Raw genomic sequence first — 17,333 nt, 5'->3', positions numbered from 1 at the left:
ATCTTAATATATTTGGCTTGGGTTGATTTTATGAAAAACTAAGACAAGAATCAATGACACATTCCATTCTCTCCTTAAATATTGTCGATCTCCCTAAGGAAATATTTCACTCAATCCTTAGTAAGAAAAATAGTGAAATACAATGATTTCATGAAAAAACTCTCTTCAGTTTAGAATTTTCTGACTAGCTGTCTTTGTGCTTCCAAATTACTGATGCAGGAGGATTGTTTCCATTTTATATAGGAAGTAAAAGAGTCATTGACAAATTGGTATCATAAATAAGAAACATTGCAAGTCAGGACCTACAGAGTGTCAAATGCAATGACCTTCAACCTACAGAGAACGCTACTTTTGTTAATAGGGAAAGTCAAAGGCTATTTTCCCTGTTTGCCACACTATACTTACACATCTCATATTCTCCTTCCTTCTGCATTAAATACAGAGTCACAGATTTATTTTTTATGCTTATAGAATTTGGAAGCATTTGTTCTTTATCCTGAACTTGCCCATTTGGAATAGATTTTTCTTATCAAACACCATCAATAATTAATAATAATTAACAATTAGATATGAAATAAATTAATTTGATTATTAATTATTAATAACCAATTAATAATTAATAATCAGATAACAATTAATTTTTGATGAACTATAGCTCTCTAGCGAAGCTTACATCTATAGCACTTGGCTGTCATGGGCAGTTCCAATGCCCTAGCCCTCATAACAATGCAACAAATAAAGTCAGTAGCAATTCACCAACCTAAAATATATGTACCCCAAATCAATGCCACTTTAAAGATAAATGAGCATTTTGCACACTAATAAATAACATTATAAATCTTGCTATATTGGATTGCAAACAACTCCAACTGAATAAGATTGCTTGACACGGGATTTACTTATCCTGCACGTTCATAAAAACAAGTTGTTCTCTGACAGCACTCATTCTTGGCAATTTACTGCCGCTGTCAGCAGCCAATTTGTTCAGATTACCGCTCTGCATAAAAGTGTAACAATCATGAGGATTTATTAGCTGATTATCGTAAAGGTGGCAGTCCGTCTTGCCTGCCAAAATGCAGGTGATCAGAAAGTTAAATAATTACATGCAGATTAACATTATTTCACCCTCATTTGATTGTTGTAGTTCAGCGACAGGTAGAATTTCTTGTTCAAACTTGCACTATTGTGTACACCACCTAAGTTGGTTTACTGACTCCTTGGCATTTTATTGAGCGCTTAATGGCTTCAGACCATTTTGAATATAAGAATGAAGTGAAAGGAGTGTGGACTTCAGCGTCAGGAGTCCTGGATTTGAATCTCATATCAATCACCCCAGATTCGTACTAGCTGAGAGACCTCTCTGCCTCTTCTCCCACCTCCCTTTTTGCATCTGCAAAACTGGCACAATATGAACCACTCTGTTTATCCCCTAATATTGAGCTAATGTATCAGTGTCCTATTGTAGGGCATTGATGTTATTGTTTCTCTCTACTCACGGTAAATTTATTTTTTGCATGTAAAGTTTACACCAGATGGCATTCACTTCCTGGATATTGGAATGATGAAGAAGTTATAAGTATCTTGGTAAATGTATAGGCTACTTTTTTAAAAATGCAAAAATTCAGTATTTTTTTAAGTATTACTCAGATACTTCCATACTCTAACTCATTAATATTCCCTTTTGAGTTATGTATAAATACACTGAAATTTTGTACCTGCCACTGAGTCATGTTGTTCTAATTGCCTTTGAATTAACACCTACTGTCAAATATGCATTTATAGTTGACCCTTGAACAATATCACTGCACAACTGAACTTCCATGTAAAACTTTAACTACTTCCAGTTAAAACTTTAACCAAATTTAACTACTATTGGCCTACTTTGACCAGAAGCTGTGCCAATAATACAAATAGATGATTAACAGATATTTTATATAAGTATTATATATCATAGTCTTACAATAAAGAAGGCTAGAGAAAGGAAAATGTCATTAAGGAAATCATAAGGAAGAGAAAATACATTTCTAGTACTGCATTTATTGGAAAAAATCTGTGTATAAGTGCATGTGTGCAGTTCAAGCCCATGTTAACCAAGGGTCAACTGTACTAAGAGAAGGAGGAGCCATATTCCTATTATTAAATCAAACTTCAGGTATTTCAGTTAAAATCTGGCAAATATTTATAAAACACCTCTTGTATGCCATATACTTTTCTAGGTATTGGGGATGTGACAGTGAACAACAACAACAACAACAACAAAAAAAAACCACTTAAAAATCTCTGCCCTCATGAAGTATGGGCATCATTCTAGCAACGGGAAATAAATGATAAAATAAGTAAATGAAATGCATATGTGTCAAATGGTGATGACGTTTATGGAGAAGAACAAAGCAGGATAGGGGAAAGGGGATGACAAAGAAAGGGGGTTTGCGTTTAAAATAGGGTTGGTATGGATGCTTCCCTGATGTGACTTTTGTGCACAAACCTAAAGAAGGTAAAGAATCAAGCCAGGGGGAGCACGGATGGTGGGGAAGGTTGTGAGGTGGAAGGTGTCTGATGTGCTTGAGGAAGAGTGAAGAGTGTGGAATGGAACAGAGGAAGGGAAGGGCAGAACAGCAGAAGTTCAGGGTAGAGTGGTAAGAGGGCTAGATCATGTGAAGCACTATAGGCCATTATAAAAAGTTACCCAAGTTTTGCCCAAATTAAGATGGGAAACAACTGAAGAGATTTGAGCAGAGGAGTTAAATTATTTTATTTCTGTTATGTGGAAGGAAGAACAGGAGGCTATAGCTATTGTCCACACGAGAGCTGATGATGGCTTCAATCAGAATGATAATGATCAAGATAATGAAAGGAGTGGACTCTGAGTATATTTGGAAGGAAAAATTGGTGGGTTGTCGATGGATTTGATAAGAGTGAGAGAAAGAACAGAAGCAAATAAGACTCCATGCTTTTTGGCATTAACAACAAGCAAGGGAGAGTTTGAAAGGAAGAACTAATTTGGGGATATTGGGCATCAGAAATTTGGTTTTGGACCTGGAGAAGGCTATCAGACATTCTAGTGGAGATATCTAGCCGACAGGGGGTGTGAAGTCTCGAGTTCAGAGAAGAGTTATGAAGAGGAGCTGTTTGTTACTATCAATCTCAGGCAATATCGGAAAGTATAGGAGTGGATGGAGACAATACAGGAGCAGGTGTAGACAGACAAGATGCCCAAGGAGGGGGCTCTGAAGCTCTCCAGAACTAAAACAGGAGAGGTAAATTCTGTGAGTAAGACCAAGAAGGAATATGTGATGTGGTAAGAGAAAAACAAAGAGTGTGGTATCCTAGAAGCAAGTGACAAACCCAGTACTGCTGCTGAGTCAGGTAAGATGAAGGCTGGAAACCGGCTCTTGGAGTTAATGTCTTGGTGGTCACAGGTGACTTTGACAAGAACAGTGTGGGTGGCTTGTAGCGGGGAGGGGTATAAGCCTGACTGCCTGGGCTCAAATGGGAATGGCAGTGGGTAATGCTCAGTGTTAAATGTTTTTCACTGTATCAACACTCCAAATTTGCAAGTGGCCCTTTCATTCATAGCCAGCCTTGTATTTATAATGACAAAAAAAAAAAAAAAAGCCTATTAGTGAGCATACATTTACAAAACACATTTAAAAAAATCATTATATTTGACCAAAACTGGAAAATAAAGTGGGACAATAACAAAATTCTAACACAATAAACTAGTCTATGTAGATAATCCAACCTATACAAGCATTCTCAAGTTTAGGACTGAATTTAGATAGCACCCTTAAAAAAACGTTATTAGCCATTCAAGGGACAGTGCTATCCTTCATGGCCAACTTTAAAATTCATTCACCAACCACCAGCCAACTCCCAGAATTGTTTCTAATTTTTAAGTTAATACAGACATATCTTAATTATTGTCATTACAAAAAAAAATAATGGTGTGATGTGATAGAGGTGCTCACTAGAGCTACAAGGACAATCATGTTACAATGTATAAGTGTATCAAATCAACACTTTAAATTTACATTAGTTACATGTAAAAAGTATTTCTAAGTAAATGATAAAAAGTTAATAAGACATAAAAAAATGTTGCAATGATAGCTTGCAAAACAAGACAGAAGGATGAATTTTGCTCTTGTTACTTTACTCCCAGAAATTTCACTTAATGGAAGGTAAGTCAATTCTCATCTAAACTACCCAAGGAACCAAGGAATTCTATTACAATCTGCATTATTTCCACCATTACCATACAACCTTCACGTAAACACCGTGACTTTACTCTACCTACCACTTAAGATATAATAACACTTTGCTTTTAAGTGGCAAGATGTGTTTAAAGTACAATTTAACATATTATACTAACCAAATAAGTCAATCAGAGAAAGACAATTATATGATCTCACTCATATGTGGAATTTAAGAAACAACAGAGGATATTTGGGAAGGGAGGGAAAATTAAAACAAGATGAAACCAGAGAGGGAGACAAACCATAAGAGACTCTTAATCATGGGAAACAAACTGAGGGTTGCTGGAGAGCAGAGGGATGGGGATGGAGTAATTGATTGATAGATAGTAGGAAGGCACGTGATGTAATGAGCACTGGGTATTATATAAGACTGATGAATCACTGACCTATACTTCTGAACTTAATAACACACTATATGTTAATTAATTGAATTTAAATAGAAAAATAAAGTACAACTTAATAAATATAAAGTTAGGAACCTAGAGTTTGTGGTGCTGTCTGGACACTGAATAGATTTTAAGTGATGATTTACCATAGCCATTTCCTTCTTCTGCAATGGGCATCTTGGTTAAATTAGCAGATTGAGTGTACAAAAAGGTTTTACTGAACATTTGTGATTACCTCAAAATTTGACAATAACTCCCTTTATTGTGTAAATGGGCTTTCACTGATACTCAGAAGCTGCCCCAGGAGTTATCCTGTCTACACCTGAACTGTGATGTACTTTTAAATTTTTTGGCTCAAATTGATTTTATGGGCTATTATGTTTAGCATATGATCAAAAATGTACTTAAAAAAAAAAAACTGACGTTGATGCCAGGTAAGTTTTTTTTATTATACTTAGAACAAAACGTGACTTGAAATAAAAGTAATTCATTCAAAATGAATGAGAATTAAAAAAAAAACAACAACCAAACCTATAACTCTTCAGTGGTAGCATTTGAAATCACCACCCAAGCCAGTTAATAGAACCAAGACACCGGGAAGCAGAGCATAAAGTTGTGTCCGTCAAAGCAGTGAAAGTGATTCTACTCGCTGGGTTCTCCTGTGTAATAACTGTGAATATAAACAACTCATTTAACAATCCAGGCAAAGCTCAAGTCAGACACTATACATAGCTGGTAATACTTCCGAGAGCTAGAAAAAGTGAAAAGGGAGAACACACATCCAACTAGATTGCTAGTTTATTATAAAAGGAGATAATTCAGGAGCAGCCAGATGAGAACTACTCAGGTAAGGTATGGGGTTAGGGCCCTGAGTTTCCATGTCCTCTCAGGCATGCCACTCGCCTAGCCCCTCCACATGCCCGCCAACCACAAAGCTCCAAAGATGGTTTTCTTCTCTCCCAAATTTCAGAACACTTCCTTAGCACCCTCCCCCATTATCTAGAACAATCCCTATTTTCTTCGTATCAGCTAATTGTCACTGCTCTCTCAAAATTTGCGAAATTATGGACAAACCCATAGCAACAAGGTGAGACGAGAAAAACTAGTTCACCTCTCTGCCAACCATTTCTGTAATATAATTAGCCATGGCCTTGAAGAATTCACAATATTATCAAGTGAGGAAAAGGGAAAGGTCAATACCAGATGGGCTGAGAAATTAAAGTAAGAAAAAAATACATAAAAGTATACCTGTTATTATGGGAAAAAATAGAAAAAGGTATGATAAGTTATACTTCATGTGATATGAACTCAGAAGTACAGGAAGGCAGTACATGGTAGCAATTACTTCCTTATATTACTAACATAACAAAGTATGGATATAAAATAATGAGACTGAGGCAGCAAGTTACACATGACAATCATTCTGGTTATCTCATGGTAACCAAATATGGCTAATGTTGCTCTAAATTATGAAAATGAATTAGTTCTTTAAGGAACAGCTAGACAGCACTCACTTGAATAAGCTCATAGCATGTTGAGGAAGACAGAAACATAGACATATAACCATAAGGAAATGTAGTCAGTGTATTAACACATGTATACTTAAGCAACTTAAGCTGGTGATACATTCCAAAAAGAACAAGTTAGAGCTTAAAGAAAACTCTGAAAATAATGTTTTACTAAAGGGGGGGAAATGCAATGAAGTCTCATCATTTTAAAAGACTTAAAATGTAACACAGTATTAGGTTATAACAGTTTTTTCTGTTTCATTTTATAAGTAAAACATTATGGGTTAAGTGAAGCTACTCTTTAACCTCTCACTTTATAATCCTATAAAGAAAGCCAATGTTTAAAAAATATATCTCAGAATTACAAAAAAACAAAGAGATAAACACGTTAGGTTGAATTCTTGCTTTTCTAGCATACAATGACCTTGATTATTGTTGGTGTGTATGCATTTCTTCAGGCTGTATGTTTAGAGACTTGGAATTCATGTGAACTGCAATGAAAAAAGACTATTCTAAACTACCAAGCTCTTCTGTACACTATGTTTTATTTTAATATTGGCGGGTCTCGATGTATTTTGCCACAAAGGAACATACATATAAAAAAAATAGAAATAGCTTTTAAAGGAAGAAAACAATTCATGGAATTCAAGCAGCAATTCGAAATAAACTTGTCCTTGTGGAGAGATGTCATTAAACCTCATAAAACCCCTTTCTTCACTGCATTATTAGATTAATATGGATCTGTCTCACTTACATTTGCCATCACTAAAACTTGAGAAATCTACAGATTTATGAACTCCTACGAGTTTGGTTCTCTACCTTGTAGGGAGTAGTAGGAAACAATGCATTTTATGGTCTCACAATATGCTTTATGAAAAGTAGTATTATCTCAGATCACTTTACAATGACTGCGCTCTTTGTTTAGGTATCTTACATCAAATGAGATTCCTCTTTCTCAATTCCCGTAACTTTTACGCACAATGTTCTGACACCTGGAAAAAATTTCTAGGTACCAAATTCTGATAGCCTATCCATCAACTGGTCAAAACTGCCACCTACTGGTCAGTCTTCAAATCTATTTTTCCCTTCACCCAAGCATTGTTTTACCATGGTCAGATCCCTTCCTTCAAAATATTAACGATCAATTGCAATAACCATAAAGGATAAAGCAGTTATCCTTTTAACAACCTTCACCATCTCTGGGGTGATCCAAAGATACCAAATCATACAAACCTGCCAATAAAATCATCCCTTTTCCCAGCATCTTTGTCCCAGGCAGTGATATCGATGATTCCGCCTCTTTCTTCGTAGAGATGAAAATCAAATTGTTCCCTCCACTGAGGATTCAAAGTTTTTGGCATAATCTGGAAAAAAAAAGAATTGTTGTCTCATCAATATCAGTCTTTCAAAAAAATTAACTTAAGTCATTGAATAAAAATTAAGGTGCTATCTAGAAAAGCACATGTGAGATTTGAACAAAAGCTTCCAGAAATTATGGAAATGAGTCATTAGATGTCTAGCATCTTCAATGCATATCATCTGAAGGAACCCTCGAGGATATGTCCTGAAAACCAAAGGGCACCCTTTCGTCATCTTGAATAAGAGATGAGACATATGAATTATACAGAAAAGGCAAGTAGTCTATAAGTGAAATAGCTCACTCAGATACTAGCATTTATTTTACATAATTGGTTAATGCACAAAGATATAACTCACAGTCTGTCATCTCACAATAAAGGGAGATGTGGATTCCCAGGTTTTTTTTTTTTTTCCCCTTACTCCCCACACACATGGGAATTCTGAGCTGAATACATGAAAAAATCCCAGACCATGAAGTTCTATGGGAGCAGGGTGAAACAGAAAGTAACTTTGGGGTGGTCAGGCAAATATTTATGTTAGAATTAGAACATTTATGTTTCATCCCCATTTGATATCTGGAGAAACTGAGACCTAGAGTTGAAGTGACTGATGCTTTAGTATCTAGGCTCAGGTCTTTGATTAAACCCTCAGGTCTCTTTCCCCAAAGCAATATGTCAAAAATGTCTGTGAATTAATACGAGTGTGTGTGTATAACCTGTATGTTGCAAATACGAAAAAGATATCTTATCCAAAGTGCAATTTTGTAACTTCAAGTATTCAGATAAGACATCTGGTAGAATCAAGGAATAAAGTGACCCATATCGAGGTGCTTTGAAATTTCATTCACCATTGGGTTAAACAACCTTCATATTTGTTTCCCTCTTCTTTCTTTTTAGCAGGAGGGCATGCAGTGGCCTTTTCTCTTTTGAATGTATGAGACAAATCTTCAGATGTAAAGACTTTGAAAGCAATGAAGTATGTTATGTGCAAAGGTAATACAAATGAATCATAATTTTTAAAGTTCATAATCTGAAATTAATCAGCAATATATCATGAAAGAAAGAGCAAAGAGAGACATGTGTCCATAGCTGGGTTTCATATTTCATACTTAAAGAGCAGAACTATAAAAATAAGTGATGTTTTAAGCCTACCAGAACATGGAGATGATGTTAATTGATAAAGGACAAGATAGAAATGGTCATAGGAAGCTATTTTTGGAATCAGTAGTTTCTTTAAAATATGTTATTAAGTTCATGGCAGAAAAAAAAAGATGGCACTTGAGGATCCTATGATAATTCAAACCTCTCATTATTGGGCTCAAATGCACTTCTATGGTATTTTGGGGAATGGTCTGTCTTACTTATTTGGCCATTAAGAGCCTAATTTTTCAGTTTCTTTTTAAAGGATTGTCTTCCCTATATGATTTCCTTGAGGCCCAAAGTGGTGCCTTCTCCCTCCACGTGGGCACTTGATAAGGAAACCAATCAGCGTGAGAGTAGTTTTCACTGACTACCAACAAATCAGCTCCGTGATATTTCTAATTACCTAGCGACTGATGAAAACTTCCTGTGCCAGAAGGAACCTTGTCAGGCTATTTATCAAAAGTTCTTGAAAATGGTAATGTCAAAGTGAAGACATTCCCATCAAAGTAGAATGTGATTTTTCGTACAAGACAGATATGATGCTTGTCCCAAGTGAGGAATGCCAGCTGTAGAAGGTGACCATTTAGGAGGTTTTTTTTTTTAGTTTTTGTTTATTTACATAAGTAACCTCTATACCCAATGTGGGGCTCAAACTCAGGAACCCAAGACTGAGAGCCACATGTTCTTCTGGCTGAACCAGACAGGCCCCCCAAAAGGTTGTATTTGGATAAACACAAATAAGACATGTGCCCCAAATAGAACTATGACCACACTGACCTTTACTAAGTATTATTACTTCTATCAATAATATGATACTAAGATGATTATTTAATATATTACTACTACTAATATAATTGTTATTACACAATATACTTACTACTGCTGATAATCTTTCCGTTACTACCATTTATTATTTATTATGGATGAGGCAGTATTCCAAGCCCTTGACATGTATAACATAAATTTTTCAATCTTCTCAATAACTTTATTAGGTAGATATTATTTTATTTTTTATATATATTTTCAAAAGATTTTATTTTATCTATTTGCCAAAGAGAGAGCGAGCACAAGCAGGGGGAGTGGCAAGAAGAAGGAGAAGCAGGCTCCCTGAAAAGCAAGGAGCTCAACATGGGACTCTATCCCAGGATCCTGGGATCATAACTGAGCTGGAGACAGATGCTTAACCAACTGAGCCACCCAGGCGTCCCTAGGCATTATCTTAATTCACGTTTTTACAGATGGGGAAATTGGGACATGGAGAGTTAGAGTAACCATGGCACGCTGCTAGTATGGGCAACAGAAATTTGGTCCTTTGTTTTCCAAATAAATAAAGGAAAAAAATGTAATCTGCATTGGTGCAAGTCAGTTGTAATAAAATGTTTCAGAGTAATGTACAAAGATTTTTTGATATGGAAAATAATGCTATTTGTAGTACTGATACCAGTACTAATTGTAGTAATAATAGTAGCCAACATTCAGCATGTTATGTGCCAGGCATTAACTTAGGTTTGTTGCGGCTTTTCTTTTTCTTTTTCTTTTTTTAAATAGGTAAGTTCAACTCCTGTGTTAGAGATGGAGAAGTTGAGACACAGTAGTGGTTTACGCCAGGTCACAGAGCACATTAAGTAAGAAATGCAACAGTACAGTTATTGGTCGGGTTTGCTGACCTGATGTTCGAAAGAAGCTCTGTTAAGCATTTAAGAAGCATCTTCATCTCCCAGAGCATGGCCATTAACTCACCACTGCCTTCCCAATACTGACAGGAACACGAAAGGGATATGAAACATGAAAGGGATATGGTTACCTTGCTCTTGTACTTCTGATGCCCAAGCCGGAACTTCACATAGGGGTCACTCAACCCATTTGAATCCATTGCCTTGAGATCTCGCCCCTCAATCAACGTGATGCTGACTATTCCTCTCCAAAGCTGTGATTTTCTGTGGACGTCTGATAGACGTAAACTTTGGGTCTGAAACTTTTGGTAAAGGAAAACAGAGTTAGCCTCTTGAGTTTTAAACTGAAATACCTCATTTGGTATTACCCTTTGTCCTGTTACAATTTTTTGAAAATTAAAAAAAAGTAGATAGTTACAATTGAAAAAAAAACCCATAATTTACAGATTATTATTAATTCATTGAAAAAAAATCAATAAATGTGAAATTATCACCTCATGATAAATTTAAGGTTGCTGTTTACAAGAGGTGAATGCTCAAAATAAAGTCGTTTTCCAACTCTTAAAGTCACGAGATGTAGATACTTGAAGATTATCAGAGAATATCTGTCTATGTGTCAAAGATGCCAGTGTCAAAATACGTAAAAAATAAATATTATAAATACCAAAGACCTCAACCACATTTTAAATATAAAAATATTTAATTAGTTATGGTTTTTGAAGCTCTCTTTATCAGGTTACAAGTTGGTTTTAGTAGTGGGTTTTAGTTGTAAGATTACGAGCTCTGTGCAGACAATTTAAAAAAATTCTTCATTGCTAAGTTAGGAGACAACAGAGGTTCAGCTCTCTAGAGAGGGTACCGTGGAACAGAAGACGAAATCAATATGCCCATCGGAGGTGTCTCGTTTATGCTGAAACTTGTGTCACAAATTTTACAAATTATGTATGTGATTTATATTGGTGGGTATGTTTCTGAAATTACTTTGCATTCTAGTTCTTGAACATGTTCCTTAATGATTTTTATCATGCTCTACCATAAATCACAATATTCAAGCTGGGGAACAAAGTCGCAATTTTTGAAAATTAGGAAATTAAAAACGGCTGCATAATCTCTTTGAACTAAACAGCACATACAACAAATCAAAGTCGCCAAAATGTTAAAATCTTTTCAATTTGGATTCAGAAACAAGCAGTACTATAAAAACTGCTGTTTCCTTCATATTGTCAAGCATGTTGTCTTCACTTATAGTCATTTCATGAAGAAATTCAACACGTCTCTCCGCCTCAAAGTGCTCCATTTCTAAATTATAGACTAACTCTACTTTCAGCCCAATTCCTTCAACATCAACAGTATAAAGTCATAGCCTATTTTGTGTAACTCCCTCTCTCACTTTGAATTCCTGCTTTTTTCCTTTACCACACTAATGCCATCACTGTTTTTAATCTATCCTTATGAAAAACAATGCATTTCAGGTTGCTTTTATTAGGAAAAGAAGAACTACATTTTTCAAAAGACAATACTTTTTATATTTGAACATTTTAATGTAAATTTTTCTAAATCACATTGCCTACTTCCCTGTCTTGGTGATAAGTAAATTGTGAACCATACAGCCTGATGGCTCTGCCTTATTAACACCAACACAGGCCTGCGTCTACACACCCCACACCCCACACTGCTGTGAGCTCCGAGAGCAGTGGTCAAGTGTGTTCTGGGGTGCATCACACTTTCAGGGAACACCTGTAACCTCCACAGGACTCCATGCCCCACTTCAGCTAGAGTCCCTCTGCCCTTGTCTGTCTTACACATTGACCTTCTGCATTGGCTTTTGCTTGAACCAAGGATTTATCAGACGAGAAAAGTTGAGTGCACCAAGTGACTTTGAAGGGTTTCTAAGATTTCAGGCTACTTATTAGTATATAATGCAGCAATAGATAACTGCATTTTTATTTATTTATTTTCTATCTATCTTCTATCTATCCAGTTCTGCTGCTCTTGAGATCACCTCTGACTACAGACTCTAGAAAAACAGATTCTAAACTTTGGGTCTGAACATTTGTTAAGGAATATGAGTGGCAAAGAAGGAAAGAAGAAAAATGAATTTGGGGTAAGTAAGAAGAAATAATTATCTTAGCAAAAGCCAAGGAGTTATTAGCGACCCATTTATACAGAGCTGTATAATTTCAAAGTGTGTATGTGTGCCTTATATCACTTGATTTCCACTAAAACCCTCTGAAGGAGCAAGACAAGACAAAGCCTGCTACTTCCATTTTAATGATGAGGAATTTGAGGCTCAGTGTGGTTTGTGCTAACAGATGTTGGATGTGTGACTAGAACCCGGTATTTCTGACCTTTATTCTTGAGCTTCTCCCCATATTGGTCTTTGGGGTAGAGACTCTCTCCTCGGTCTAAAAGTAATCATGATTTAAGTATTATGTTCCTAATGTTCCTATAATGTTCCAGGGAGGTGAGTTGTTATACCTGAATGACATTCCAGTCTAGATTTTCCTGCATGGTTAATATGTGAAATCATCTTCTACTTTTCTCTTGTAGGAGCACATGCATTCATACTTACAAGATTTCAGATTGTTGATGGATATACTTAGTAACATTTTCTGGGCACTCTAGAAGTAGAAGTTGTGCATGGCACTCAGTCACATTATACCTGGGTACAATCTAGGCTATGTACCACCCTCAATTACCAAGGCCAAGTTAGCTTCTCGAATGGTACCATGTCTGAAACCCTCCCTAGCTTGCCCCCCACCCCTCTTTCCATTTCTCACATGGGAATAGGAACTTTACTTACAGGATGGGAAGGAGAAACAATGCTTTCCATGGGATCCTTCATGCTTTCACAGAAATAAAATAAACTTCATGAAGGCTTTATCTACTGCCATTTGTTACAAAATGCTTTTTTATAACCTGGAAGAACATTCCTAAAACGAGTTGGAAAGCCAAAGGGGAGGAAGAGGGGGAATATTACTTCACACAAAAAATGTTAATGAATGTGGGAATTAAGGTGATCTGCATAAAAGGTTAAAAGGATAGGGGTGCCTGGGTGGCTCAGTGGGTTAAAGCCTCTGCCTTCAGCTCAGGTCATGATCCCAGTGTCCTGGGATCGAGCCCCGCATCGGGCTCTCTGCTCGGCGGGGAGCCTTCTTCCCCCTCTCTCTCTCTGCCTGTCTCTCTGCCTACTTGTGATCTCTGTCTGTCAAATAAATGAACAAAATCTTTAACAATAAATAAAAGGATAAAGGAGAGGGGTCCCAAAGGGATACTAAACAGATACCATTTTAAGAGGAATTTTTCCTTCTTCAATGTTTTAATTTGTTAAAAATGGTACTTTTCTTTTTTTTTTTTTAAGATTTTATTTATTTATTTGACAGACAGAGATCACAAGCAGGCAGAGAGGCAGGCAGAGAGAGAGGAGGAAGCTGAGCAGAGAGCCCGATGCAGGACTTGATCCCAGGACCCTGAGATCATGACCTGAGCTGAAGGCAGAGGCTTTAACCCACTGAGCCACCCAGGCGCCCCAAAAATGGTACTTTTCTAAAAAGAAGCCCCGTAAGGGATGCCTGGGTGGCTCAATTGGTTAAGCAACTGCCTTTGGCTCAGGTCATGATCTTGGGGTCCTGGGGTCAAGTCCTATATCAGGCTTTCTGCTCAGTGGGGAGCCTGCTTCTCCTTTTCCCTCTGCTCCCCCCACCTTGTGCTTGCTCTCAAATAAATAAATAAATAAAAATCTTAGAGAAAAGAAGCTCCATAATTCATTTGTGATTTGATTAATGCATAGTCATGAAATAGATAAATATTTAGTCTAAGTATAAAGAATAGGAACTTGAAATAAAATTATAAGGTAAAGGGGGGAAGATAGAAACTTACAAAACCAGTCCTAGGAGAGACAATGACTTAACCTAAGGACCCAGTTGCATCTTTCTAGCAATTTCTGACTATGTGACTTGGACGTGTTGCTCCCTTCCTGGGCCTCAGTTTCCATTCCTTCCTTTTAAAGATTTTCTTTGTTTAAATGTCAGAGAGAGAGAAGAGAGAGCATAAGCAGGGGGAGCTGCAGGAAGAAGGAGAAGCAGACTCTCTGCTGAGCAGGAGGCCTGATGTGGGACTCGATCCCATGACCCTGGGATCATGACCTGTGCCAAAGGCAGATGCTTAAACAACTGAACCACCTAGGTGTCCCTGGACCTCAGTTTTCTTACCTATCGTTCTCCAGACTGTACTCCAGAGCTCCAAGTGCACTAAGAACACTAGTCTGTGTGTGGAGGTGTAGAGGGGATGGAGGGGGTTTCAGCGTATCTGCAGGTGGGGGGGCCTGAATAGAAGACAGTATATTCCATAAACAGAAAAGATTTAACCTGCTGAAGATGGTCATTGATCCCTTTTATTAATTTTTTAAATCAAATTTTAGGGAGCACATTGAAGGATGTTGACAAATGGAATTCCACAACTATTAAAAAAAATGAAACTCTGAAAACCACTAGTGTTAATGCTCTTCAAGATACTTGCCGAGTCACTTGCTGCTCTGTTTAAAGTTCCCTTCCTCTGTATAGCAAAGTTCTCAAAGTGTGGGCCACAGACCAATGGTATCAGTGTCACCTGGGAGCTGGCCAGAAATTCAAATTCTTTAGCCGCACCCCAGACCAAAAGAATCAGAAGATCTGGTTTATTCAGCCTTCACTCAAGGTCACTGTGATGCGTGCTCAAGGATGCGAACCCCTGCTTTAAAGGTTCTCAGGGTCATAGGCACTGGCCTCCTCCTATGTTCTAATTAGTATTATTAATTACTGTAATTGTGAATATTATCCATTCTTTTGCATGGATAGCATATAAGCTAATTAAAGTCTTTTAGTCCTATTTCTAAATTTACTGATTAGGAAAGCAGGTTGGTCTGGATATTTGGAGAATTTAAAGAGAGAAGCAGGAGCCTACTGCAAAATTGTGTGAAGTTCATTTATTACTTCTTTCCTTTAGTTTTTTTTTTTTTTTTAGGATGTACTTAAATAGTATGTACTAATTGCAGTATTGATAATTACTCCATCAGAAATTGCTTATTGAGCACCTAAATGGAAAAGAGTATTAGATCTAAGATACCCCTCTCAATGAAATTAACATATTAGAGATGGGACTTATTTATCTGAGGTCATGTTTTCAGTTATGTCCTTGCTGAAACAGAATTCTGTTTGAAGAGGAAAAGAAATAGGAAGGAAGAAAAAAAAAGGAAAACAACCTCGCTTCAAAGCAAAGAACCGACACTGCACAAGGAAGAAATAACCTTTGAACTTTTGAAGGAGTAATTCCTGAATTTTAGTGGGGAGTTTGTTGACATCAGTGGGCCTGACCATCCTGGATGAGATTCAGTTCTCGTGCAGCAAAGCCACTTGCCTATTTCCAACGTGCGCCCCACGTGATCCACACACCCGCTCAAGTTTGAGACCATCCTCATAAGGAATATTCATCCAAGCTCAGACTTAACCCAGACTATCAGGACATCAGCTATCAATACCAATTTGAAATTCTGAGGCAATTAGTCAATGACCTGCATCGTTAGTAAGATTTTAGATGGGTGAGTTGGCATCTTAAGGAGAATATTAGTTTATGCATATTATTCCTTGAAATGGAATTCAAGATTCAATTCCTCTTCATACATATAAAAGAGGTTAGGATCGGGAATAGGTTTTCAGAACAGTGAGTCAGCCATGAGAGTTCACAGCTCATGCAAGCTTAGAAGGAATAAACAAACCGGACGGTTGAACTTACTTGTGCATTTTGGTCATACGTACTCTGAAGCTCTGCTCTGCAGAAGCCCAGGATGGGAAGAGAAGGCCTGCTGTATGTCTGGATGGAGAGGAACGGTCAGAGCTGTTCAGGAAAGCTTTGTGCTACTATCGACAACTCATTTCAACCAGCATTTAGCATTACTTTTCAAAACCACATGATTTGAAGAAAAAAAAAAAGGATCAGCTCCCCAAGTCACTTTCAGAAAATGTCTTCTAGCACAATGAAGATAAATGCCAGTGCAATCATATAATTTCCAGCCACCATTTTCTTTAGTGGCATAACACCACAGTGGTCAAAAAAAAAAAAAAAAATAGAAGGACAGAGATTAAACAGTGATGGACCCTGCTGGAGTGTTTTTCGTTCATAACCATGGTACCTAAAAGAAACATTGGAAGAGAAATCATGGAAAGAATCCTTTCTCCAAGGCTGCAGCTTCAGAATGTTTAGGAGACTGTTTCCAGTGTCAAAAAATGGATACGGCCCCAGAAGAATACATGTTACATGGTTACATGTTACATGGATATGATCGCGTTAACTGCATCCCACAGGCAAATCCTTTGTAGTGATTAAAGAGATAGCTCTAAAGTAACAGAGAAATCTTACTCCATGTGACTTGCTCCTTTTTCTCTTTGTTGCCCTTGGACCTAAGAAAGCAGCCAAAAAACCTCTGTTACTAAGACCAAGAGCAGCCAGAGATGGATTCAGAAAGACACAGCTGAACAAGAAATACTGGGAGGAAATTATCATGACAAGCTAAGAGTTTGTATTAAATGACTAGAGCATCTAGACAGTTTCCGAACAGCAGTATGATCGTGAGATAAGAACATCAACAGGGAGGGTTAGACTCGGCCAATCTGGAAGATCGGTGAGAGCATACACTAAGAAATGAGCATGCATTGAGCAACTTCTAAGTGCTAGTGTGTTCATTCTCCAGTGTTTTTCATAACAGACATTTTTCAGGTAAAGAATCTGAGGCACAGAGATGATAAATCCCCTACTCAAAGCCAAACGGTTAGTGATTGGCAAGGCTGAGATTAGAATCTGTGGTTGCTGATACGTAACTGATCATTTTTCTCAGTATATTTCACATTTTGGACAAAGCCTAAGAAGTCCATAATACAAAAACAAAAAAGGGAAATAACGTGTACAGAATTTGTTGAAATACTTTGACTCCCATGTAGATAAAATATATCCATGAGGATCAGTTATTGAGGAAGTCTAA

The 17,333-nt window shown here is 37.1% G+C and overlaps 1 protein-coding gene across 9 annotated transcripts in view; it reads right to left on the bottom strand.

Moving 5' to 3' along the window:
- Positions 1–17,333, bottom strand: part of MCTP1 (multiple C2 and transmembrane domain containing 1) — a 519,900-nt gene that overhangs the window by 190,568 nt on the left and 311,999 nt on the right. For 6 of the 9 annotated variants that reach the window (XR_004381302.1, XM_032846299.1, XM_032846346.1 and 3 more), the window contains exons 8-10: positions 16,091–16,168; positions 10,453–10,623; positions 7,381–7,511 (exon numbers count right to left, since the gene is read on the bottom strand). Coding sequence is in view for 8 of the 9 variants with exons in the window: in XM_032846299.1 (XP_032702190.1) it covers positions 7,381–7,511; positions 10,453–10,623; positions 16,091–16,168 (380 nt within the window). In the remaining variant the exon portion in view is untranslated. The remainder of the gene's footprint in view (positions 1–7,380; positions 7,512–10,452; positions 10,624–16,090; positions 16,169–17,333) is intronic. The other 3 variants (XM_032846308.1, XM_032846324.1, XM_032846333.1) reach the window with 1 other exon arrangement.

Source organism: Lontra canadensis, unplaced genomic scaffold (genome assembly GCF_010015895.1).
Source record: "Lontra canadensis isolate GAN:19392208 unplaced genomic scaffold, GSC_riverotter_1.0 scaffold4, whole genome shotgun sequence".
In the NCBI taxonomy this organism is placed as follows: domain Eukaryota; kingdom Metazoa; phylum Chordata; class Mammalia; order Carnivora; family Mustelidae; genus Lontra; species Lontra canadensis.
This window is presented reverse-complemented; position numbering and strand designations above follow the sequence as displayed.